General features: G+C 36.9%; 1 protein-coding gene across 1 annotated transcript; it reads left to right on the top strand.

Moving 5' to 3' along the window:
- The first annotated feature begins 42 nt into the window (after nucleotides 1-42).
- Nucleotides 43-27,933, top strand: LOC149182693 (putative receptor-like protein kinase At1g11050). The gene is made up of 6 exons (XM_089414632.1): nucleotides 43-78; nucleotides 192-283; nucleotides 438-564; nucleotides 651-765; nucleotides 26,960-27,083; nucleotides 27,804-27,933. Exons 1-6 carry the CDS (start codon nucleotides 43-45, stop codon nucleotides 27,931-27,933), a joined length of 624 nt encoding a protein of 207 aa, XP_089270758.1.
- Nucleotides 27,934-27,982: the final 49 nt, after the last annotated feature.

Below are 27,982 nucleotides of genomic sequence, written 5' to 3'. Positions count from 1 at the left end.
GTCGCCATCGCATATTTTTCCATGCCTTAGTCAATTTTCGTGATGGGAGGGGCATGCGCCCATGCACGGAACCGCAGGGCATTACACTATGGGTCACCCATAATGTCTCCCACAATGTCCCCTAGATCAACAAATTTTCCACACCCTTTGACACTGTTACTAGGCAATTCGATACACACATCCGGTAAAAGAGCATCGAAAAAATCAGTATATTGTTGGGAAGCGTCGTTGGTTTAACAACTCTATTTCTGATGCTGTGCCTGGTGTTCGGTCGAAGTGGAAGGTAATGGAAAAACTCTGTTAGAACAGGTAATTATCAATTGTTGCACTATAGTTTCCATGCTGAGTTGAGCTATATTTTATTTTATTTATTTATTTGTAACTTTTTTCGAATTAAATCATTATGAAGAAAATTGTTATTGTGATTATATCTGCAGATGGGAATATAGATGCAAGAGGAAATTTTGGGGAAGTATATTTGATTACAAGATTCTCGGAGATGCTACTGGAAACTTTGAGCGGAATAACATGCTTGGAAAAGGAGGATTCAGAGAAGTTTACAAGGTATAATAATATTCGTGGTTTTGATGGTTTTGTTCAATTATGTGGTACCTTTGTAGTGTAATTGTAATGATTTTGATGATCTACAGGGAAGGCTTCTAGATGGGAGGGATGTTGTTGTTAAGAAACTGAATGGAAAGCACACTACTAAAGATGCTGAGGAATTTCTAACGGAAGTGAAGCTCATCAGTAGTGTCCGTCATTGTAATCTTGTTTCTTTACTCGGATGTTGCAAGCGAGGGCACAAATGCTTGCTAGTTTACGAATTTATGTCAAATAACAGTCTTGACAAACATTTGTTCGGTAGGTTGTTATTACTACTGCCAAATTTTTCAAAATTCATTTCGTTTTCAGAAATTATGTGACTTGTATTGAAGCTTTAGAATATTATTTCTGGAGGTACACAGGCGAGACAAGAAATCCTTAGAGCTGGGAAAATCGTTTTAACATTATAGTGGGCACAACATAAGGCCTTACGTACCTGCATGGGGAATCCAGCGCTCACATTATATAAAGAGACATCAAATGTCCAAATATTCTTCTCGATGTAACAACCCCCGTTAATGTAAATATTATTTCTTTGACTACAACCAAACAAACTATTACTTTTCTGAAATCATAAACTATTTTTGAATTAAGTTATGAGAAGCAATTTTGTAGTTATTAGTAAAAGGATCTTCCTTTGATTAATTAGTTAAAAGAAGAAATAATCTTGGAAAGTATTTGAAAGAAAAAGATCAAGAGGATAAGGGTATCTGAGATCAAGGAAAAGGAGAAGAAAATTGTGCTGAGAAGTCAGGCAGTTGTGCTAGTTATGTCTGGTTAAGACTAGATAACTGGATATACACTTAGTCTCGAATGGGAAAGAATTCCCTGGAGCAGGAATAGCACGGGGAGAGATCTATTGATATAGTAAATCTCATGGTAGGGAGGTAAACATAGTGTGGGTCTATGTATAGAAGAAACAGGGAATAACAAACGTAGATAAGTTGAAAATCTGTTGGGAGTCATAACATCAGATAAGTGATACTCTTTGTTTGAAGCTTACAATTTACGTAGATTACTAAGTCTTATCCTGTAATGTTAAATTAATTTAGTAATATTAAGTGAGTTAAATTCATGTTGGTTATCCTAGAAACTTATATCAGTCTGGTGCCTTTTAACAGAGGTAATGAACTCTTTGCAAAGATATTAAATAAAAATTACATGAACAAGTATCGGAGGAAAGACACCTTTAGTACTCAGAATGAAAATTTGCAGTAAATATCTAGGAAACAACGAATATAAATCCATGAAAGGCAATATAGTAACAGAACAAATTCACTAGTAAATCCAGATAAATTCATACTGATTTACGCATTATAGACATATAAGTTCAGTTGGAAGAATTTACAAAGATTTCATTCCATAGGAGAATCCTAAGTTTAAAAGAATCTTCTTCAAAAAAGAAAAACCCTTATAGGGTTTAGTACTTGTTATATAAATGACAAATAGGAAAACATCAGACATCCCCTGATTAACTATTTACAATAAATAGAAATCTCAGATGCAAACCCTAGCTGTATACTCAGACTCCAATTGATTCTGGAGCTAGAAAGAATAACACAGGTATTTCAAAATAGTCCGGCACTCCACGAGGGATTCCATGCAGACTGAAAACCTTACAGAAGATTAAGAGATTTGGTATTTACACTATAATTAGAAAACGAGAATTATAAATACCAAAATCAAGGAATTCTGAACCATTGCTAGATTCGACATGGCTTAGTTATGAGGCATTTTTACGCTAGTCTAAACTGAGAAATTCATCTCTTCCTTCACCATATCAAAATCAAGTACCTTTTGTTTAAAGACAAAACCAGAAAGTTCTCGACATTATCTTATATCCATAACTTATTACGATACATACAAACCCCACTATAAAAACTATAAGCTTTATCAACAGGGTAGATACGAATCAGAGTCTCGACAGAGGAACTAAGATTGAACTTAGTGAGAACCATACATTTTATGAGATTTTGATAAGCTACGCGAAAAAGTAAGTATTATAGATAGAGTCAGGATTACAAATGATGATCGGGATGATTTAAATCTTATCAAAACATGGAACCAATAATATAGTGGAATCAGGCTTCCATAAGCCGAGAAAGAAAAGAGAACTACCTAAGAATAACAACAAAACTACACAGTAAAGCCGGCCCTCTGGCCACAAAATCCCTCTTAAAGCAATGACTCAATAATTTAAATACCTGGTGCCTGGTGGGCTCTTCCTCCTGGAAGATGAAACCGGAGATATGTTTTCAGCCTCAACACCCACTGGAGGTTGCAGAACCTGGAAAGGGCTTCCACAAAGGCATAATGAAAGACAGGATTTAGTATTACAAATTCATATAAGAACTATAATATAGAAAGGTCAAGCACATAACTAATAGGAAAATCTTACCATCGCATAAACAACATAGAAACCCTGATGTAGCAATGGAACTCTAGCATGCCCAAGCGTTCAAAGAAAATGGAAAACAAACTCTGATGCAAACCAGAAGTCGAGCAATAGAACTAGTGGATAGGTAGTTGCCCATATCAGGGAAAGCAAGCCATTGAACCAGGTTGCAAGTCATTAGACTGGAGTAGAGCCGAAGCCCATCGGGGTTCCAGAGCAATGCTATGCTGAATAGGAACAAAACCACTACAAGGTAAATTTCAAAACCCTCGAGAACCAAACGATCATCCAAGATGACAAGGGTCGTCAATGAGGGAGGCCGATCCCAAGGAATGTGCTGCAAGGGGAATGCACGGTGTATAACGATACACCACCTAGGCTAGGACAGTTAGGGCCATGAATGGAACTTAAACAGATGGCGGCCTTTTAAGAAATTGAAATCCAATGTATTAAATTGCAAGTACTGAAAGTTATTAAGTTGAAACGATTTCCATTTATATGTCAATTGATATCGCATGCATATAATCCACCTTGTGGTATGAGACCCGTGTAGAATAATTTAATAAGATTTAGTTTGAAGTTCACCTCCATGCTTTTCTAATGGTTATTTTGATGAATGCTGTAAATAGCTAGTCTATTATCATGTCAGGTTTTGATTAGAATCGGTACTGTGGTAACCTAGTAAAACAACAGAAGTTTTACTTTCTTTTATATATATATATATGAATAGAAGTGTTACATATGATATCAGAGCGACTCGGGTTTCTAGAACTAAGACCTCTGGGGTAAGAAATAACAATCTGGATTATGTGAATGTAGGATGAAGCAAAGGTCAGTATGAGGCGAACTAGGAATCCACTACACGGTTCCATATTGGTAACAAGACCAACACCATTTCAGGAAGGAAATCCTGAGGTCTAGGTGCGGCTGCGGGATGAATCACAAAATACCAATATAGACATCTGGATGACTATACAAGAAATGAAAGGTGAAATGGCCCGACTCCGAGAAGACAACGAAAGATTGACGCAGGAACAAGAAAAGATTCTGAAAATCCTATCCGATAGATAGAATCATCGACCTTTAGTTCCTAACCTAGAGCGCGGCCAGACAGACGGGGAACAAGACTTTCAAACTGAAAACATGGAAATAGAGGGAGGTGAAGAAAACCAAGAAGAAGAATTAGGTAATGAGTCCAATCATAAGACTCAGAAAAAGTAGAAAATTGAACTCCAAGGAAAGTTTCAGAAAATCAAGCCTCCTCTCTTCGACAGAGAGCAAAAAGAGGCAGAAGAAGCATGGTTAATTAACATGAATAAGTACTTCTAACTGTACGAGTATGATTTCAATCCCAAGGCCCATTTGGCCATTTTCCAACTTCAAGGGAAAGCCACGTTATGGTGGGAGGAGGTAAAAGCTGCCCGTGGGGTCAATGAGAAAAATATAACATGGGAGAAATTCTAGAAAATTTTCAAAGAAAAATAAATAACCGAAAGGTTTTACGATGAGAAAGAAAAAGAATTCCATGATCTCTTCCTGGGCCAAATGACCATGGATGAGTTTATAACAAAATTTACATCATTATTGTGGTATGTCCCTTATATTCGCGAAGAAAAGGCTAAAGTATAGCGTTTTATCAGCAATCTTCTGTTGTTCGTGAAGGAAAGGCTGGAATTTGACAACCCAAAGATTATGGATGAATTCATTTGGAAGACACGAACATTCTATCAACAAAATAAACCAAAGGGTGATTTGAGCAAAAACTGAGTTGATAAAAAGGGAATTAAATTTATTCCCGGCCACAAGGGAAATAAGGGAATCACCAACAAAGGCTCATATAAAGGACAAACTAACCGAAATGTGAATAAACCCAGATTTAAAGTACCCAGTGAAATCAAGATAAATGAACAGGTCGACAGAAATGAAGCTGAATTTATTAACAGACCACCTGTGGAGTGTTGGGGGTGTGGAGGCTCGCGTTACGTAAACAATTGTCCCCACCACAAGGGAGCAGAACAGATATCTCAAATTCAAGAGGCATCTACAATGGGAGAAGTGGCTAGGAGTATTCCAAACATTAACGCAGCGCTGGAAGATCATCAAGAAGAATTTCAATCAACTATTGTTGAATTTGAAGGTACTATTTTTTATCAGACCTGTTCTATTTTAATAGATCCCAGGGCCACTTTAAGTTACATTAGTCCGAGGATTGTGGAATGATGTAAATTGCAAGCTGTTAAATTTAAAATTTCATGGTTAGTACAACTAGCCATAGGAGCGAAAAGAAGAGTTTTGTCTAAAGTAAGCAATTGTCCTTTAAAAATAGCTAGTCAACCTATTATAGCTGGTATGAATGTGTTACCCCTGGGGTCATACGACATTCTTATAAGCATGCACTGGTTGGAGAAACATTGGTCCCTCATAAATTGCAAGACAAAAACTGGTAGTTTCTGGGATGAGGTAGGGGTGAGACAGTAAATTGAAGGTGCATAGAAACCTCTACAGTTAAGGCCTATAACAACCTCCCACTTAGCCAAATGCATCAGAAAAGGTTGTCAAGTCTATGCCATCCAAGTGGGGTATGCTGGCTCAAAGGATAAATCTGTATCCCTTGAGAATATACCTGTGATACAAAATTTTCCAAATGTATTTCCTGAAGAAATACCAGGTCTATCCCCAGAAAGAGACATATACTTTACCATTGAGTTAATTCTGGGAGCTGCCCCAGTTTCTTGAGCACTGTACCGAATGAGCATACCAAAACTAACAAAATTAAAGACGCAACTCCAAGAGTTTCTCGATAAGAACTATATTTGTCCCAGTGTGTCCGCTTGTGGAGCTTCGGTATTATTTGTTAAAAAGAAATATGAAACCCTGTGGATGTGCATTGATTACCACCAACTAAACAAGATGAACATTATAAACAAATACCCCCTTCCCCTTATGGACGAGTTATTTGTCCAGGTGAAGGGTGCAACCTTATTCTCAAAGATCGATCTCTATTCTAGGTATCATCAGATCAGGATCAAAGAGGAAGATATTACAAAAACTGCTTTCAAGACACGTTATGGTCATTATGAGTTTGTGGTTTTACCTTTTGGTCTAACTAATGCCCCAGCTACCTTCATGTGTCTCATGAATATCATTTTCCATCAGTTCTTAGATGAATTCATATTAATCTTCATTGACGATATACTGATCTACTCTCGGAATATGGAGGAGCATAAGGAGCATCTCTGCATTGTGTTGTAGGTCCTAAGAGAACATTAACTATATGCTAGGTACAGTAAATGTGACTTCTTTAAGGAGAAAATCCAATACTTGGGACACGTCATCCCCAAGGACGGAATTGTGGTCGATCCGGAAAAGATAAGAACCATTATGGAGTGGTCGGTGCTAAAAGATGTGGCCAATATAAGATCACTTATGGGCTTCACTGGTTACTACTGAAGGTTTGTGGAGGGATTCTCTAGAGTGGCATATTCTACAGGGAAAATTTTAAGAACCCCCCCCTAAATTTATATGTATAATAAATGGGCGAATCTCCATGGTATATAGGAAAAATGGAAGGCGATTTTATCAATAATATAATATGTATATATAATTTTTTGGCGAATCTCTCACCAGGCATGGCAAATATTTTACTGAATTATAAAATCTTATAAGATCTTGGTGAGTCTTTCACTAAATAATAAAACTTTGCAAGGTCCTAGTGAATCTTATCGTTGTGAACTCTTAGAGAATTTTTTGAAAAAAGTATAAAACCATATATGACAATAGTCACATGGTGGCAATATCATTGTTTTTTTTCACATTTCCACGAAATGGAACTTTTTTATAAAATTATAGAGAATCCAACCAAGTCCCTTATAATATGCAGGTAAGCTTATAATAGAGTCTGATACATCTACTATGTTTTTCTTCATTCAAGTGTCATAGCTGCTATACTTAACACTGTGAATCACAACTCTCTTAGAACTCAACTCTATAGTGTAATTAAAACCTTTGGAAATTGAATCTGACAACTCTATAAAAAGGATTAGTGAAATAGAAGCTTTTGTGAATGAGCCCACTAATTATCACTGCTAAACAATCAATCTAGACTATGAAGTCTTCCATCTTGAACACAATCATGCTCATGATCAAGGGAGTGCGACCACCTATCCTGACATAATGGCCATCATAGCTTCCAATAATCAACAACCACCTTGCAAGGACATCCTAGCTCATGTCTCATGAATTTTATTCATCAATATTAACTAATATAAATCTTATAAAGATAATATTAGAATCCTCTCTGGATTCACTGTTAGTACAAGGGTAAAGGAAATTTTCTAGCTCAAGGCACTAGCCAATACAAAATTTGGTATTTGTGACCCCCTTGTGGGGAAGCACCTACCCTGCCCCGTTGGGGTTTGCCTTGTAACATAGCTCAAGGATCACAAGACTTTCCAATCTTCCTACTCCATTAGACACACTTTATATGCTATACATAGTGAATGGAAAAGAAGCATTATAGAACACACAATTTCACAAAAGGAAGAAAAATCTTAGCCAGTTCAATATCAAAATCTTAACCACTGATTAATAAAGAATAACAGGCAGTGTAATGAATTGTTCCGAGTTATTTATTTACAAGCTGTAAAGAATGTAGTGGAATGGAAAATATTACTTAGACAACCCTTCAATATTTTCTACTAATATGTCTGTGCATGTACATATGAAATTAAGAGCATTGTTGAATACAAAGATTCCTTGTGAAATCAGTGTGAAATCAGTGTCACTTTGAATCTCCTTTCCTGTGTGGATGTTTTGACAAATCAATGTGAAATCAAAGTCACTTTGAATTTCCTTTCCTGCGAGGGATCACATCCACAGTTGATTAGTAAAATATAATCTACTATATATTATGTTCAAGAAACTGACTGCAATCTATAGTGGAAACGAGACCTCAATTCTTATTCTAAATTTGAATATCTCAGGACAACATAAGAGATAAAAATGCATATGGCCTTAGTAGCTAGAAAACAATCACTCCATCATTACAAGACCACCTAGATTTTGGCACTTAATCTAAATAATGGCACTAGTTGTAGTGCTTATTTGCATTAACACCATGGAAAAGCAACAACAATGTTTCAAAGCACACTTAATAGAAAAGCTGTAACGTTCTGAGAATATTTAATGATAGCATCTGAACCTCATAGCTATGGTGGGGAAACTAGGGAACCCAAATATTGTAAGATATCTCATACCAAATCTGAGAAAAAAATAAAAAAGGGAAAAAATAAAAATCTATAAATCAAGCAATGAATTGTTTACAAATCAAATACAATTCCTTTAACTAACAATTAAGTTGTGGTGATATATTTAAATATTTAGTAAGAGGGTAACTTCAAACCATGGAATATTACCTTTGTCATTACTGTCATCCCTCAGTGACTGAGATTACAAATCAATACTTATGGAAATATTGTAAGAAATTCTGTGAAATAGTAAGGCGTAACCTCTATTTTCAAGCAACAAAATCAAGACATTGTTACATCAAGAGCCATAATTGATACATAATCAATGAATCAAGTCCTTGTATGGCACAAGCTTGTTTCACAACCTCTATTTTCTCAATAAAAAAATCAAGACATTGTATGTGGTTATTGCAAAAAGGAAACTGTGTTCTAATTTGGAAGAGGATCTTATCAAAAGACGTGGATTTATTGAAAGCTACAAAGCCTAATGGGTTACTGAAAAATAAGTTGGAATATGGGATCATGATACTTAATTTGAAAAAATATGCTTTCCTTTTAGAAACATTACAGTTATACAATGTTTTTTGAAAGCATTAGAATTTGAAATTGGGCCTTTCTATCAAGACAAATTTTCATTAACAGAATGTACTTTCCTACCTGAAACGCTGGAGATATCCAATAAAAACTTGAAAAGCATAAGAGAACTTAGCATAATGTACTTTCTTTCCTTCCTTAACACTCTTAAAGAGTTGAGGTTCTGAAAGTCATCAGGTAACTTTCGAAGGAAATGATAGTTAGTAGTAGTCCAATTCACAACTGAAGATGTGTCACAAATACAAGGGGGCATCTCCTCCAAATCACAAAAGTGCTCCAGGTTAAAATCTAGCATTATTGGAAGCTTAATGCTCGACTAGTTGTTATTGAACCCAGACATTTTTCCATTCTTCACTAAAATCTTAAAGATAGCTTCTCTAAGTTCTACATGACATTACTATGCTCTTGAAGTGGGGGCACATGCAGGCTCTCCAAGTGAATAGTCTTAAACTAAGTGAAAATAAGGCCGATAGATCATTCAATGTGGATCTCTTTAACCCATAATTGAATACTATGTCTCTCTTGAACCCATAATTGAATACTATTAGGACTTTCAAATTTTTCATGGAACTCAAAAATGTTGGAAGAAAGTATTTGCTTCCAAAAAGAGTAAAACTAAAGCCTCTGCTTAAGTACAATTGATGTCACACCACTAACACTTCTCCATGGAATCTATATAGGTAAACCACAAATGTAGAATTCCATTAGAATATTGTGTTTATTGAATACACAAATGAAATCATTTCATTTCTTTAAAATATCTTTTGAAATCAAAATTACTGAAATTACATATCGATAACCTAGTGGGTGTAGGATAAAATTCACCCGTGTCATTCACAGAAAGCACGAGAAAAAACCTAATACTATATATAAAACCAAGAAAAATTCAAATTCATCACTTCTAGGGACCTCGTAACCACCCTGCCAATACACAAGTATGTTCCTGTTTGCAACTAGAAAAGTTACCCAAATTACAATGTGTTTACTCCATCATATGTTGGAAAGTTATAGAAGGATGACTAGTGCAATCAATCCATTCCTTTTAGCCCTGGATTTGTTTCAGTTTAAAACATAAGTATACAAATATACTTGTCCAATGTCTATGCTTTAACCATTCACCTTAAGATGTTTTTACAATATAATTTCCTAAGCCTATTTAATATCTTCATTATCATAAAAACCAACCTATATCCATCTTAACTCCACATCTACGACTCTTGGGGGGATGAAATCTATTTATAGCTCTGAGCACTTGGTAGACCCAGAATTAAGATTGATCTAAGATGATAGAATTTCCCCTTTAAATAGTCTATGCTCACATGAATACCATGGCATTACCATGGGTCAATACCATGGGTTAGCATAAACCTCGAGCTTAAAAATTACTATTAGTAATTTATAAAAATTAATAAAATTAATAGTTGAATTTTATTTTATTTTTTATTTTAACCAAGCTAAAATGTTTAACATACATTAACTTCCATTTTTACTCTTGATCCACCAAGCCCCAAGAGGGATCAAATATTTTTTCACTCTATGCTAGTTTTCATATCAGGTATTTGATACCTCTCGGGGGTTAGTAGATCCATAGTAAAGATGGATCTATGCTGGTTTAATTCCCCCATTTAAATAGGCTACATTCCAGGTGAATACCATGGGTCAATACCATGTGGCATTTTTATTTTTATTAATACTAATATTAGGGTTAATAATGTTTTTTTGCATGGTATTAATAACAATCTAGTCCATGGTATTTGTCCCATAGTATTTTGCCCATAGGTTTCACCTAAATATAACGCATTTTTTGAGTGTTAGTAAATATAAGGTGACTTATGGAGTAAATATACAAAAAAATGTTTTATTTTTTAACCATACCTCTCGTTTATTTATATTTTTATTAATTTACCATACCTCTTTTACAAATATGGTATTTGGCCCATAGGATTCACTTAAATAAAACCTCTTTCTTGAGCCTTCATAAATAGAATGAGGGTTATAGACTAAATATAAAACGAGGTTTTATTCATTTACCATATGTCTAGTTTATTTATATTTTTATTTATTTACTATACCTAGACGTTTTATTTATTTACCATACCTCCACTTTACTTATATTTTTATTTGTTTACACTCTTGCATGTATATAAGGTGACTTATGGTGTAAATATAAAAATCTTTTATTTATTTACCATACCTCTCATTTATTTATATTTTTATTAATTTACCATACCTCTTTTATAAATATGGTATTTGGCCCATAGGATTCACTTAAATAAAACCTATTCTTGAAAATGGGCTAATCGATTCACTTAAATAAAACCTATTCTTGAAAATGGGCGAATGGAAGGTTGTAACTCCTAGTTTCAAGGGCTAAATTTAACTTTTTTACCCTCTCCCTTAAAATAAGGTTGGCTATTTGAGGTGATTTGTAAAAATGTGCTATGATACAAAATATTTGCCCACTAAAAATTTAAAGCCCCTTAATTTCGCCAAAGGGCGAACATTCACCCCTAGAATCTTCTATGATATCCTATTACCTCTTTACAAAAGAAAGGAAAAGATTTAAGGTGGACCCTTGATTGTCAAAGGAGCTTTGATCAACTCAAACATCTTCTTACCATCGCACCTATTTTGAGCATTTTTTTCCCCATAAGGAATATGTGGTTTTTACGGATGCTAGTAAGGAAGGTGTGGGTGGCGTATTAATGCAAGAAGGAAGAGTGGTGGTTTATGAATCTAGAAAAGTGAAAGAATATGAAAAAAAATATTCAGCATACAATTTGGCATTAACAACATCCATTCACGCTTTAAAAATGTGGTGACATTACCTATTAAGTAAGAGATTTTTATTGATGATTGACCACCATAGTTTGACTGATTACTTCAAACAGCCAACTTTAGATGCCAAGTAAGCTCATTTAGCTGACTTCTTGGCGAATTCAATTTTGAAATCCAACATATAAAAGAAAAGGAAAATCTAGTGGCAGATGCTCTAAGTCAAAAGGTAAGCTGTTTATATGAAATTTCTTTTAGTGAATCATGAGCTACCTTTGTTGGGCAGATTTAAGAATCAGCCATGCAGGATTCAACATATAATCATTTATGGCAGCAAGCAACAATGTCGAACAACCATGAACAACAATTGGGTTATGAAATAAATGAAGAAATTTTACTAATTTATAGGAAAAGAATATATGTGTCCAACCAACAACATCTCAAAAATTTAATTCTGGATGAATACCATAAGATTCCTTATGTAGGTCATCTTGGTTACCAAAAGATGATTTCTTCCATGCGGAAAGAATTTTTCTTGCTCGGTATGAAGAAGGAAGTGGCAGAATACTTAGCCAAATGCTTGGAGTGCCAACAAGTGAAATTTGAGCACCAACATCCAGCAGGGTTACTTCACCCTCTGCCCATCCCGGAATGGAAATGGGAAACAATATCTATTGAATTCATTACCAGACTGCCTAAATCAAGAAAACAAAATGACTCCATCATGGTGGTGGTGGACAAATTGAGCAAATCAACTCATTTTATACCTGTCCAATCAACTTATAGAGCAGTCCAATTGCTAAAATTTTTATGTAGAACATTTTTAGACTACATGGAATTCCCAAGATGATCATTTCCGACCAAGATGTAAAGTTTACATCAGCTTTTTGGAAAGCCCTCTTTGAAGGATTGGGCACACAACTGCACTTCAGTATAGCTTATCATCCACAAACGGATGGGCATACTGAATGAGTGAATCAAGTTATTGAAGACATGTTGCGTGTTAATGTCATGCAACAACCCACTAAATGGGAAGATTATCTTCACCTGGTGGAGTTTGCCTACAACAATGGGTACCATGCATCCTTATGAATGAGTCCCTTTGAGGTACTATACGGGCACAAGTGCAGGACACCCTTGAGTTGGAGTGGACTAGAAGATAAGTTGTTGCTAGGACCAGACATGTTAGAAGAGATGGAAGAAATGATGAAAAAGGTAAGAATCAATTTAAAAGCTGCTCAGGACCGACAAAAGAATTTTGATGATCAGAAGAGAAGCTTCCGAGAATTCCAAGGAGGGGATCATGTCTACATTCGAGTTTGAGCAAATAAAAGAACCCTACAATGGGCTAGGTGTGCTAAATAAGCACCCCGATTTTGTGGACCCTTTCAAATCCTAGCTTGAATCGGACGAATGGTTTACCAACTTACCTTACCCGGTCACATTTGTGTACACAATGTCTTCCATGTATCTCTACTTAAGAAATATGTTTATGATGCTAATCTTGTAATCAAATGGCAAGACATTCAGGTAATATATATATATATATATATATATATATATATATATATATGGTTTCTCTTTAAGGATGTATTAAACAAACTGGTTAAAACTTAACGTTTTTTTTGTTATGTTCAGGTCGAACCTCTGGTTATACTATATCAAAGAGAATTAACACTGTAGAAATGAGTTATCACCCAGGTTAAAGTGCAGTGGGAACACTATGGGCCGGAAGAGGCCATCTCGAAAGATGAGCAGGTTATGAAAGAAAACTTTTTGGGGTTATTTGCAGGAGAAGAACATCAGGATGATGTTCCATCTTGGGGGGGAGATCAACCCCCGTTAATGTAAATATTATTTCTTTTACTGCAACCAAACAAACTATTACATTTCTGAAATCATAAATTGTTTTTGAATTAAATTATGAGAAGGAATTTTGTAGTTATTAGTAAAAGGATGTTTCTTTGATTAATTAGTTTAAAAAGCATTTACCTATTCCAAGAAAAGAAACTAAATCTTGGAAAGTATTTGAAAGAAAAAGATCAAGAGGATAAGGGTATCTGAGATCGAGGGAAAGGAGAAGAAAATTGTGCTGAGAAGTGAGGAAGTTGTGCTAGCTATGTCTGGTTAAGACCAGATAACTAGATATATACTTAGTATCGAATGAGAAAGAATTCCCTGGAACAGGGATAGAATGGGGGGAGATATACTTATATAGTAACTCTCATGGTACGGAGGTAAACACGGTGCAGGTCTATGTATAGACCAAACGGTGAACAACAAACACAGATAAGTTGAAAAATCTGTTGGGAGTCAAAACATCAGATAAGTGATACTCTTTGTTTGAAGCTGTTGAGGGCCTGGAAATCGGGTCAACAATAAGGGGGATACCCACCCGGTCCGGAACTTGGTTGGCAGCTCCTTGTCCATTTGGTATAGCGGGTCCGACTGGGGATAATGGGACCAGTTTCCCAATGTAAGGGGGTGTGTGTGTGTGTGTAGAGTTTGATGATGCTGATCTAGAAGTAATTTAAGCTAATTTAATTCTAACTTCTAAACTGACTCTATGCTATTGTAATCTAACAAAAAAAAACAACACATCTAATCTACGCTAACCCAGGGTAGATTTCCTCTATTATGCGATCTAAAAAGATTTCGAACAATAACTGGTAATAAAGATCATTCAGCTATCATAAGAATAGAAATCAATTAAGATAAACCATTTTGCATAAAAAGTTAGGCAAAACAGTTGTGAACAGCATATCGCATAATAAGTTATTCATATGTCAAGCACAAATAAATGACTCCACCGTACAGAAGTGCCAAATGGTAACCCACACATTCATACATTAACATATAAACAACTCAGCTGCATATCACTCTAAGAATATGAGCAGAAATTGGTCAAGAGATAAAAGTACCATTTATGACTGATTTCACTCACAAACTTCAAGCAATAACAATTTATCTCTACTTGTTCTAATATCTACTAAGAGTACAGAAGTGTAACATCAGTAGCAGACATTAAAATGCAAACATAAATAAATCTCGATCCATCCATTCATCAAAAACCCCCTCCGAGGGTGCAAAAGTGCATGTTCTGAGGACAAGTTTTTTGACAAATTTCCAGACCCTTCTCCAAATGCCATGAGAATGGTTAAATACTACTAACTAATTAATCTTAATTACACAAATTTAGGAAACAGCTTCAAATGACCGCCCTTTTACTAAAACAAATTTATTTCTAAAAATTGAATCTAATTTCTAACCGTTTCTGTATCTGCTCCTTAGTGTTGTAAGCGATGCAACGTTCGCTTGGAAAGAGTCGGCTGGTTGTCTTTTCCTTTCGTTCGAGTGATAAAAGTAGAAATAACAAAAGCTGGCACCTCTTTCTGACAAACTAGAAGATATTTTCAAAAATCTTCCTCTGGCTGGGTGTATTCGCTGTGTGTATACTTAGTATAACCCATATTTCTTTCAAACTGATTGTGCTTTTGCTATTTCGGTTTCCGGCCGTGCGAATGACTCAATGAGTTAGGGATTTCATTGCCTGAACAATCTTCTGTATTGAAAATTGCTTCCGTTCTTTGTTCCAGGCTTTTCTGGAGCGTCCTCCCTCTTTAGCATTTTTCTTTTTGCTTTACCCAGTCTGAGCTTCAGGATATTTTGTAAACATGCTGCTTTTGTGCGCCTTTGACTCTGAGTCTTGGATAGTCTATTTTCATCAGTGTCTGTTGAGTGATACTCTGGAATCCGCGGTCCTGCTGCATGTGGCATCCATTTGCGAAGGCATCTCCTCTCTGTTCTCCTAGTATTGGCGCTTTCCCCTTTTCCTTAGATGTTTCCTGCATATTGATTTATATTAGTTGCTGCCTTACAATTTACGCAAGGGAAAAGAGAAATGATGAAAAGATTGACATGAAAGCTTTAAGTTCTAATGAATGCACAATCATGACACTCATAATGACTTGACTCTTCGAAAAACGCAACACAATCATTCTTGGATATTTTGGCGTACACTCATTAATTTTCCTTAAGGTGCGTGCTCAATTTTGGGTTTACAGACTATGTCGAGGAAATCTTGTGATGAGTGGTTCCTGCGATTCGCATCGCAGTATCGAGGATTGCGATGTCAAGAAGTGTTTACGCAGGAATTGATAGTCTCATTCATCGCAGATCGCAGATTGTAAGATCGCAGATCGTGTTTTTCATTTACTGTGTGTTGTTTATGCGATGTTGCGATATGCGACGTCGCATATCGGCCGTTGGCGATTCCTTAAGTTTTTCATTTAAGGGCGCTTCCAATATATGCGATGCGATGAATTTCGCGTCGCTTCTTCTCAGCTTATTTATGCGCATAGGAAACGCTTCACTCTCTCTTCGCAATGCGATCTAGCTTTAGGGAGTTGAAATACAAAAATTTTGATAAAAATATTTTTGGATTTTTTGTTAAGGGTCCCCCTTTGCTTGGTGTTATTGCTAATATCAAACAAAGAGGGGGGTTGTTAGTGACCACAACAATGGTGATTCACTGTGAAGAACCAATTATCTCTGCTTTTCTATTGAATTTTCACTTCCGAAACAGAAAAATTTTCATATGCCTAAATTTTGTTATGGACAGATAGAGTACATTACTCCTTATCCTGTCAATGATACTTTGTCACAACCTTTTCATATTCCAATTGTCTGCTTCCTCAGGCTTAGTTCTTTCATTCATACCAGACATTACTCGGTCTTTTTAAAGATAAAATAAGGTCTTCTCTACGTGCTGGCTTTTAAAATATGCTCATTTGTCGTATGTAGAGCCTCTGCTGCCCGCAAGCGTCCATAGCCTCGACAGGGTTACCTGTTATCCAGCAATGATCCTTTATCCTGCTTGAGGTTATTTACAACATTTCAGAGAAAAATCCTTTTTGACACTTTTTCCTTTTTTATTCTCTAAAGAACAATGTCTTTGTTTGGTGGCCAAATTATGACACAGTCATTCACTTGATTTACACTTATGCTGAACAAGCTGGCTCGTGATGAGACCCCTTGTCTTTTGATTGCAACAATCTTGAGTCGTTGCCTTGTTTTGATAGACAATATTGGCAAAGTCAGCAAGTTATAATATCTGTGATCATGATAAGCCGGCTCGTGATGAGACCTCTTATTCTTTGAGATATAATGTTTTCTCGGATTGTTTCTCTGAATGCTGCGGTTTCCTTTAGCAGGGAGGAAGTCATTGTTTTTCCTTAAGAAAGCTCTGGACGACAATAATAGAGTTTGAAAACAGCAGCTTTACAGAGAATATTTATTTTATTATTGATGATACCTTTCATTGTGCTGACATAAAACAATTTTTTACCAAAGGTTGCTTTCATCAAAGTTTTTTGAGGTTGAAACTAACATCATATTTAGGCTAAAGTTAACTCTATTTGTCAATAATAAAAATCAGATTTTTCGAAAAGTTTTGCTACTTGTACAAGCGAAATCAAAATCTGATAGAGAATTGGTGTGCTCTTTCATGAATCCTTTTTGATGATCATTTACAACCTGTTTTATTTATAAGAAAGAGAAAAACAAATAAAAAAAACTAAAGCTATCCTACAAAAATAGAAGAATGATCTTCTATGGAAAATACATTTTAAGAATCTGTCCATTCACAGGCAAAGAATCTCTTCTACCTGCCAAATCCTGCAACACAAACGTCGATGGGCCTATGACTTCTACAATCTGAAAAGGACCGAGCCACAGCTTCTGAAATTTCGTATGTTTTCCCTTTTCTTCATGAGCCTTATCCCATTTTAAAACTAAATCTCCCATCTGAAAGCTTTTTTTGTTCATTATGCTTGAGTCAAAAGAGGATTTTATTAGCGCTTGGTGGTGAGCATGGGTTTTCTTAGCTTGTTCTCGTCGTTCTTCTAGTTTGATTATTTCCATTTGTCTCAATTGTAAGGAGGAAGTAGATACTTCATCGATGTATTGTACTAAAGACAAAGAGGGAATGACTAAGTGAGTTGGAAGAACCACTTCTTTCCCATAAACTAAATTAAAGGGAGAAGTGTCGATTGAAGCTTTCTTCGTAATTCTATCTACCCATAAAGCATTTACCAGCCCTTTGTGCCAATTCTTTTGGTTTTGGTCGACTGTTCTTTTAATAATCCTGATTAGGTTTTTGTTTGTTGATTCAGCCAACCCATTACCTTGCGGATAGTAGTTGGCAGAATACTTCAGTTTGAACCCTCTTTTAAGTGCAAACTCAGTCATTGTATTTCCAGAAAAGTATGATGCATTATCAAACATTAAGGCCGTTGGCAATCCAAACCTAGTGATGATAAATTGATCTATGAATTCAATAATGTTTTCAGAATTAGCTGTTTTGAGAGGAACTGCTTCTACCCATTTAGTAAAATAATCTATTGCCGTGAGGATATACCTATGCTGCTTAGAAGAGTGAGGAACGATCTCACCTATTATGTCCAAGCCCCATTGGCTGAATGGTTGCTCGATGTTAACCGGCTGTAGTGGCATGGATGATTTCTTTTGTTTCCCTGCAGCAGTCTGGCAGATTTGGCATTTCCTTACGTAATTGTATGAGTCTTTGAACAGCGTGGGCCAATAATATCCTGCACGTAAGATTTTATGTGCAGTAGCTTCTCCAGCATAGTGTCCACCTGCTGGTCCATCGTGGAGTTCCTGCAAAACCTTTTCGGCTTCAGTTTTCTCAAGACACCTAAGAAGTATAGAATCGTAATTCCTTTTAAACAGAACATCATTTATGAGCTGGTATTGTTTAGCTTTCAATCTCAGAGCTCTTTTCTTGGTGTGGTCCAGGTGTCATGGATCATACCCGTTCTTAAGATAATAAATGGTGTCCGCATATAATGATTCTGCGTCGTTTAGGCTTACCTCATATGTATGTACCTCTTCAGATGAGTTCTCAGGAATTTTCGATGCTCCAGCTAACATCTTGCAGAAGCCTTGACCTCTTACGATGTTTTCTGGCTTGATCTCAAGATCGTATTCTTGTAAGGCAGTAATCCAATTTGCTCTCTTTTCGCCCACATCCTTCTGTATCAGAAGGTTTCTTACTGCTGGGAACGGTACTACGACTTTGGTATGGGCTTTAAGTAAGAAAGGTCTGAAATATTTGATTGCTTTGAAAACGGCATATGCCTGTTTCTCCACGTCTGAATAATTGAGTTCAGCACCTTGTAAGTTCGAGCTAAAAAATGCGATTGGAGCTTCCGCCTTCTCTTGATTTGCTTGAGTTAAAATCGCGACATAAGATTTTTCTGAGGAAAATGTGTATAAGATAAAAGATTCTGAAAATTTTGGGGTCGCTAAAGATGGAGCGTTGATGATAGCTTGTTTGATCAAGTTGAATGCTTCATGCTCATCTTGACTCGATTTAAAATTTGAATTCTTTTTTATCATATTTTGTAAAGGAGAAATAATACGTGAAAAATATGGGACAAACCTCTTTACAAAATTGATTTGACCAAGGAAAGATTGCATGGCCTTTTTGTTATGGGGCATGGATATTTCGGAAATTTCTTTGATTCTGTCAGGTTCAATGTGAATACCAGACTTTGACAATATGAATCCTAGCAATTTCCCTTCACTTAATGCGAAAAAATATTTCTTTGGGTTAAGTGAAATCCCATACCTTAAACATCTTTGAAAGATTTGTTTCAAGTCTTTGAGATGGTCGCTTCGCTTCTTGGAGTACACTGTTATATCATCCAGGTAAATCACTACCGATTTATTGACTAAACCTTTAAACGCGATGTCCATGGCTCTCTGAAAGGTAGCGCCGGCATTGATCAGACCAAATGGCATCTTCCGATATGCGTATGTGCCCCATTTAGTTCGGAATGTGGTTTTTAACTGATCATCGGGATGTACCAGCACTTGATTATATCCTAAAAATCCATCCAGAAAAGACATTAATTCTGAGCCTGCTACTGCCTATAATATTTGCTCCATAGGTGGGAGGGGAAAATTGTCTTTTTGACAGGCTTTGTTGAGATTCCGGAAGTCGATACAGATCCTGATATCTCCGTTTTTCTTTCTAACGGGTACCATATTGGATACCCATTTGGAATGTCTGACGGGGAAAATTATTCTGGCTCTCAACAACTTATTTAGCTCAGTCTTTATCTGACTTTCTAAGTTGGGGTGGACTTTTCTGAGCTTCTGCTGGACATGTTTTTCATTGTCAATCATAGGGATAGTGTGTTGAATGATAGAAGTGTTGTATGTCTTCAACTCATCGTAATTCCAAGAAAAAACGTTTTTGTATTGTCTCAGAAGACAGATATATGTTGATTTTTCTTCAGGGGCTAGGCCGTGGCCTAGATTAACGTTTTGTGGCTTCTCATCGGTTCCTAGGTTCACTAATTCATAGTTCTGAGTTGAACTGTAGAGTTTAGAATTGGCAGACCTTTTAAACCGACTTTTTAAATCATATAAATCTTCTAACTTAACCACCGATTTAGGTATAGCATTATCAGTGCTATTTTGCTGTATTTGGTGATCATGATGGTCTTCGTCAATTATTTGATTTGAGTAGGATCCTTCAGAAGTGAGGAAATTTACAATGTCAGGATCGTCGTTGAATACTCTCCAGTTGATGATGTTGTCAGGGATGGATGGTCTAAAGATTAATTCTATTGAGAATCTATCTGGACTAAAATCTTCGGAGGGAATAAGTCTAGAGGCTACGTTAGCTAACAGGTCTGCGCTCGCATTTTGGAGTCTTGGGATTGAAGAAATATTGAATGCTATGAAATGTGCAGTCAGATCTTGTACTAAAGATTGATAGTGCTTCAAATGGCTTGACAGGCAATGTATGGTGTTACGTACCTGTTTGACGACAATCTCAGAATCTCCAAAAACTTGAAGATACTTAACGTTCAGTCCGATTTCTTTGTATAGGCCTTGCACCAAGGCCTCGTATTGCGTTGTATTGTTTGTGCAATCGAACTCAAGTCTGCACGTAAGCATGGTCTTATTTCCGTCTGGGCTAATCAGAACGCATCCTGCTCCTGCTCCCTCGTTAGATTTAGAGCCATCAAAATATAATTTCCAAAACAAAGATGTATTTACAGGGTTATCTAAAAAATTAACACATTTTGAATTATCAGTTTGAGAAAAATTTTCAACTTGGGACAAAACTGAATTTTCTAAGTAAGGTGAAATATGAGCATTGAAATTGCTGAGGAAAGAATCTACCGAGTAATTGCCTATGATACTGCTGTTGTATGCTATTGCTTCATTCTCTCCTTCCAATTCCGTCACTATGTACTTTTGGTGCAACTCTCGTTCAACCTTTATTTGATTCGGTTTACCGTTGTAGGGTAACCACATGTGCGACCAGTCGGTTGAGAAATATCCGTGGAGCTTTTCGGACCAATCCCTGCTAAGAATTAAACCATAGAATTCAGGGATATCAGCTACTAGAATGTCGATAACCTGGCATACTTTCGGGTTAGACGAAAATCTTATGGTCACCTGATTAAGTTCACCAATCACTTCGACTTGAGATCGATCAAGTTGAACTATGCGCACTGCGGATTTTTGTGGTTGAACATTCAATTTGGCACATATTGATCTGGGTAAAATATTCGTTGAAGCACCAGAATCAACCAAGCAATTGTGCACGTTTTTATTGAAAATTTCATAAGTGAGAAGAAAAGGAGGAGTATGAGATCTTGATCTTCCTCCAATCAAGGCAATGTCATTTGGATCAATCTTATTGATCATGTTGGTTGGAGGTCTTCCCATGTTGTGGGAAGCTACAGCTGTAGGTAAAGATGTAGTAGGCACGGCATGTAATTCTTTCATCATTATTTTCTGTTGATGTTTCAATTTGCTCAACTCGTAAAGAGTGATATTAGCCCTAGTCTTTTTCATGTCATCGATAATGTTATACTCCATTTCATCCGACACTATCAGTGTTCTTGATGGAGGTGCTTGATCTGATCGGACTGGGCTAAATTGGGTCGCTCTAGCGGTTGTTTTCTTTGTTGCGACCTTATCTTTTGTTGCAGGGCTTGCGCCCTTCTGTTTAGGGGTAGTTTGGGGAGGATCAAGTTGATTTTTGCTTCGTGTGCTAACCGGAAATGCTTCTTGATCTTCTTCTTGTGGGAGGATGAAGTCCCACATTCCTTGTAGTTCCACAACTTCTTCATCATCGGTCTGCCCTTCAGTGGTATTCTCTTCTTCTTCTTCTTCTTCAAATTCGACGTTTGAGACAGCATTGGGTGGTTTCACCTCCATGGGAGGATTTCTTTTAAAAGCTCTGTAGGGCTTTTTTGAAGAAGTTTCTGCTACTTGTTTTCTTATGTCAATCATCTCATTGGACATGGCCTTTAACACTTTTTGTAATCCTTCCATATCGAAAGGATCTTTCGTTTGTTTCTTCTTGGTGTCTTCTTTGAAAGAGATTTTCTTAGATTTGCGTTCCTCTATTGCAGATCTCTTTTCTAGGGCTACTACGCACTTTTCTACTGCTAACGCCTCTGTCAAGTTTTCATCTAAGGTTGTCTTGTTTGCCCTATCTATGAAGATAGCCAAGTTTGATGGTAAGGCCGTGATATACCATTCACATCTTACTTCCTCGCTGGGTTGAGAAGCAGCGGGAATTTTGTTGAGGATCTTATTGAATCGTAAATTGAAATGTTTAATGGGTTCTCTAGCCTCAGCTTTAAGATTGGATAGGTCATTGATCAATGTCGCTGTTGACCTGTCATCACCGAACTTGGTAAGGAATTGACTTTGAAAAATGTCCCAACTTGTGATAGACCCGGAAGGTAACGAAAAGTACCATGACCCGGCTGTTCCTTGCATTGTATAAGGAAAAAGCCAGACAACAGCATCCTCGTTGGTAACTCCATTGAGATTAACAGAAAGCATGAAATTATTGATATACTCTTCAGCTAGCATGCCTGTTTCTGGATTGAATTTAGGTAGCCATTTCTCAGGATGGGCCGGTATTGGGCTCAGGGGTGGAGGCATTAAAGCTGCCCCAGGATTGTTCCATGGAGACTGGGCCATCGTTGAGCTGCTAGTTAATGAAAGTGCAGAGGATGGTCCCGGATGCTGAGAAGATGAAGATATTATGATCTTTGATGATTGAAGAGGAAGGGTTGTGGAAGATGGATGAGTGATTTGGGATGAAGATGTGGGTGGTTGACTTCATGGTGAGGGAGTTGAAATGGACGAAGTAGATGAAAGAGTCTCACTGTCAGACTCTGGTGGTGTTTTCCTTGCTCTTTTCCTAGTAGGGAGAGGGAGTTCACTTGGTTGGATGCCAAATTTTTCACTCTTCAATCTGGTCAGGGGATGAGCAGGATTGTACTGCGAAGTCACGCTGCTGTGAGATTTATCAGACCTCTGAGTAAAAATAGAGAATCCCTAGAGTTTACGAATCAAAGTTTGAATTTCAGGGGGTTCAATGATAAGTTGGTCTGATATATTAGGGTAGGTAGCAGCGGTGGATACTCGAGCGACTTCTAACTCCGGGTTTAACCGTACTGGAGAAGTCGGGGGAGTTGATGAGGGTGATTTACTCTCAGAATGGTATTTAGATTTTGATTTAGGTGCCATTCATAGTTCGTGCCCTCCTTCTAGCGCCAAATATGTTGAGGGCCCGAAAATCGGGTCAACAACAAGGGGGATACCCACCCGGTCCGGAACTTGGTTGGCAGCTCCTTGTCTGTTTGGTATAGCGGGTCCGACTGGGGATAATGGGACCAATTTCCCAATGTAAGGGGGTGTGTGTGTGTGTAGAGTTTGATGATGCTGATCTAGAAGTAATTTAAGCTAATTTAATTCTAACTTCTAAACTGACTCTATGCTACTGTAATCTAACAAAAAAAACAACACATCTAATCTACGCTAACCCGGGTAGATTTCCTCTATTATGTGATCTAAAAAGATTTCGAACAATAACTGGTAATAAAGATCATTCAGCTATCATAAGAATAGAAATCAATTAAGATAAACCATTCTGCATAAAAAAGTTAGGCAAAACAGTTGTGAACAACATATCGCATAATAAGTTATTCATATGTCAAGCACAAATAAATGACTCCACCGTACAAAAGTGCCAAATGGTAACCCACACATTCATACATTAACATATAAACAACTCAGCTGCATATCACTCTAAGAATATAAGTAGAAATTGGTCAAGAGATAAAAGTACCATTTATGACTGATTTCATTCACAAACTTCAAGCAATAACGATTTATCTCTACTTGTTCTAATATCTACTAAGAGTACAGAAGTGCAACATCAATAGCAGACATTAAAACGCAAACATAAATAAATCTCGATCCATCCATTCATCAAAAATCCCCTCCGAGGGTGCAAAAGCGCATGTTCTGGGGACAAGTTTTTTGACAAATTTCCGGACCCTTCTCCAAATGCCATGAGAAGGGTTAAATACTACTAACTAATTAATCTTAATTACACAAATTTAGGAAACGGCTTCAAATGACCGCCCTTTTACTAAAACAAATTTATTTCTAAAAATTGAATCTAATTTCTAACCATTTCTGTATCTGCTCCTTAGTGTTGTAAGCGATGCAACATTTGCCTGGAAAGAGTCGGTTGGTTGTCTTTTCCTTTCGTTCGAGCGATAAAAGTAGAAATAACAAAAGCTGGCACCTCTTTCTGACAAACTAGAAGATATTTTCGAAAATCTTCCTCTGGCTGGGTGTATTCGCTATGTGTATACTTAGTATAACCCAGATTTCTTTCAAACTGATTGTGCTGTTGCTATTTCGGTTTCTAGCCGTGCGAATGACTCAATGAGTTAGGGATTTCATTGCCTGAACAATTTTCTGTATTGAAAATTGCTTCCGTTCTTTGTTCCGGGCTTTTCTGGAGCGTCCTCCCTCTTTAGCGTTTTTCTTTTTGCTTTACCCAGTTTGAGCTTCAGGATCTTTTGTAAACATGTTGCTTTTGTGTGCCTTTGACTCTGAGTCTTGGATAGTCTATTTTCATCAGTGTCTGTTGAGTGATACTCTAGAATCCGCGGTCCTGCTGCATGCGGCATCCACTTGCGAAGGCATCTCCTCTCTGTTCTCTTAGTATTGGCGCTTTCCCCTTTTCCTTAGATGTTTCCTACATATTGATTTATATTAGTTGCTGCCTTACAATTTACGCAAGGGAAAAGAGAAATGATGAAAAGATTGACATGAAAGCTTTAAGTTCTAATGAATGCACAATCATGAAACTCATAATGACTTGACTCTTCGAAAAACGCAACACAATCATTCTTGGATATTTTGGCGTACAATCATTAATTTTCCTTAAGGTGCGCGCTCAATTTTGGGTTTACAGACTATGTCGAGGAAATCTTGTGATGAGTGGTTCCTGCGATTCGCATCGCAGTATCGAGGATTGCGATGTCAAGAAGTGTCATCGCAGGAATTGATAGTCTCATTCATCGTAGATCGCAGATCGCAGATCGCAGATCACAGATCGCAGATTGTAAGATCGCAGATCGCGTTTTTCATTTACTGTGTGCTGTTTATGCGATGTTGCGATATGCGACGTCGCATATCGGCCGTCGGCGATTCCTTAAGTTTTTCATTTAAGGGCGCTTCCAATATATGCGATGCGATGAGTTTCGCGTCGCTTCTTCTCAGCTTATTTATGCGCATATGAAACGCTTCACTCTCTTTGCAATGCGATCTAGCTTTAGGGAGCTGAAATACAAAAATTTTGATAAAAATATTTTTGGATTTTTTGTTAAGGGTCCCCCTTTGCTTGGTGTTATTGCTAATATCAAACAAAGAGGGGGGTTGTTGGTGACCACAACAGAAGCTTACAATTTACGTAGATTAATAAGTCTTATCCTGTAATGTTAAATTGATTTAGTAATATTAAGTGAGTTAAATTCCTATTCGTTATCCTAGAAAATTATATCAGTAAGGTGTCTTTTAATAGAGGTAATGAATTCTTTGCAAAGTTATTAAATAGAACTTACATGAATGAGTATCAAAGGAAAAACACCTTTACTACTCAGAATGAAAATTTGCAGTAAATATCTATGAAACAACGAATATAGATCCGTGAAAGACAAGCTAGTAACAAACGAATTCAATAGTAAATCCAGATAAATGCATACTAATATACAAATTATAGACATTTAAGTTCAGTTGGAAGAATTTACAAAGATTTCATTCCGTAGGAGAATCCTAAGTTTAAAAGGTTCTTCTTCAAAACAACAAAACCCTTATAGGGTTTAATACCAGTTATATAAATGACAAATAGGAAAACATCAAAAATCCCTTGATTAACTATTTACAATGAATAGAAATCTCAGATGCAAACCCTAGTTGTATACTTAGAGTCCAATAGATTCTGGCGCCAGAAATAGTAGCACAGGTATTTCGAAACAGTCTCGCACTCCCCGAGGTATTCCATGTGACTGAATACCTTATAGAAGATTAAGAGGTTTAGTATTTAAACTCTAAGCAGAAAACGAGAATTATAAATACCAAAATCAAGGAATTCTGAACCATTGCGAGATTCAAAATGACTTAGTTATGAGCCATTTTTATGCTAGTCTAAACTGAGGAATTCATCTCTTCCTTCACCATATCAAAATTAGATACCTTTTCTTTAAAGAGGAAACTAGAAAGTTCTTGACATTATCCTAGATCCATAAGTTATTATGATACATACAAACCCCACTGTAAAAACTATAAGCTTTATCAATGGGCTAGATATGAATCAGAGTCTCGACAGAGGCACTGAGATTGAACTTAGCCAGAACCATACATTTTATGAGCTTTCAATAAGCGCGAAACAATAAGTATTACATATAGAGTAGGGATTACGAATGAGGCCGAGACCATTTAAATCTTATAAAAACATGGAACCAATAGTACAATGGAATCAGGCTTCCATAAGTCGAGAAAGAAAAGAGAACTACCTAAGCATAACATCAAAACTACACAGTAAAGCCGACCGTCTGGCGAGAGAATCCCTGTTAAACAAATGACTCAATAATTTAAATCCCTGGTGCCTAGTGGGCTCTTCCTCCTAGAAGACGAAGCTGGAGAAAGGCTTTCAGCCTTAGCACCCTCTCGAGGTTGCGGAACCTGGAAAGGGCTTCCGTGAAGACATAACCAAAGACAGGGATTAGTATTACACATTCATATAAAAACTGTAATATAGAAAGGTCAGACTCAAAACTAATAGGAAAATCTTATCATCGCATAAACAACATAGAAACCTTGATGCAACAGTGGAACTCCAGCACGCCCAAGCGTTCAAAGCAAATGGAAAACAAACCCGGATGCAAACCCAAAGTCTAGCAACAGAATTGGTGGACAGGCAGGTGCCCACATCAGGCAAAGCAACCCATTGAACCAGGTTCCAAGTCATCGGACTGGAGCAGAGCCGAAGCCCATCGGGGTTTCAGAGAAATGCTAGCTAAACAGGAACAAAACCACCGAAGGTAAATGTCAAAACCCTTGAGAACCGAACGATCGTCGAAGATGACAAGGGTCGTCGATGAGGGAGGCCGACCCCAAGGAATGTGCTGCAAAGGGACCGCGTGGTGTATAATAGTACGCCACTTAGGCCAGGACAACCAGGACCATTAATGGAACTTAAACAGATGGCAGCTTTTTAAGAAATTGAAATCCAATGTATTAAACAGAAGTACTGAAAGTTATTAAGTTGAAACTATTGCCATTTATATGTTAATTGATAGTGCATGCATATAATCCGCCTTGGGGTATGAGACCCGTGTAGAATCATTTAATAAGATTTAGTTCAAAGTTCACTCCATGCTTTTCTAATGGTTATTTTGATGAATGTTGTAAATAGCTAGGATATTATCATGTAAGGTTTTGATTAAAATCCGTACTATGCTAATTTAGTAAAACAAAAGAAGTTTTACTTTCTTTTATATTTAATTTTTCTATATATATGAATAGATGTGTTACACTCGATGACAACCTTCATCCCAAAATTGCAGATTTTGGATTGGCTAGATTTTTCCGACACATGTTTTTACAAGAGTGGGAGGAACAATGGAAGTTCAGCAATTTCTACAAGAGTGGGAGGAACAATGGAAGTTCAGCAATTAATTTATTAGTTGTTTTCAGCGAATCTTTGTAACTGTCGAATCCAGATATTAATTCGTGGATTTCATGAATCTGGTGTAACGCAGAGGCTACACTGCACCCGAATATGCCGTTCATGGGAAATTAACGGAAAAAGCTGACATTTATACTTATGGGATCGTGGTTCTTGAGATCGTGAGTGGGAGAAAGTGCGTGGATGCAAGACTGCCCGCCTAAAATCTACGGGATGGCGATCTAAAATCTGTTAATTACATGGCCGAACTCG

This window comes from Pinus tabuliformis, chromosome 3_2 (assembly GCF_031772625.1).
Source record: "Pinus tabuliformis cultivar Carrire ecotype Pingquan chromosome 3_2, CPIR1, whole genome shotgun sequence".
Classification (NCBI taxonomy): Eukaryota; Viridiplantae; Streptophyta; class Pinopsida; order Pinales; family Pinaceae; genus Pinus; species Pinus tabuliformis.
This window is presented reverse-complemented; position numbering and strand designations above follow the sequence as displayed.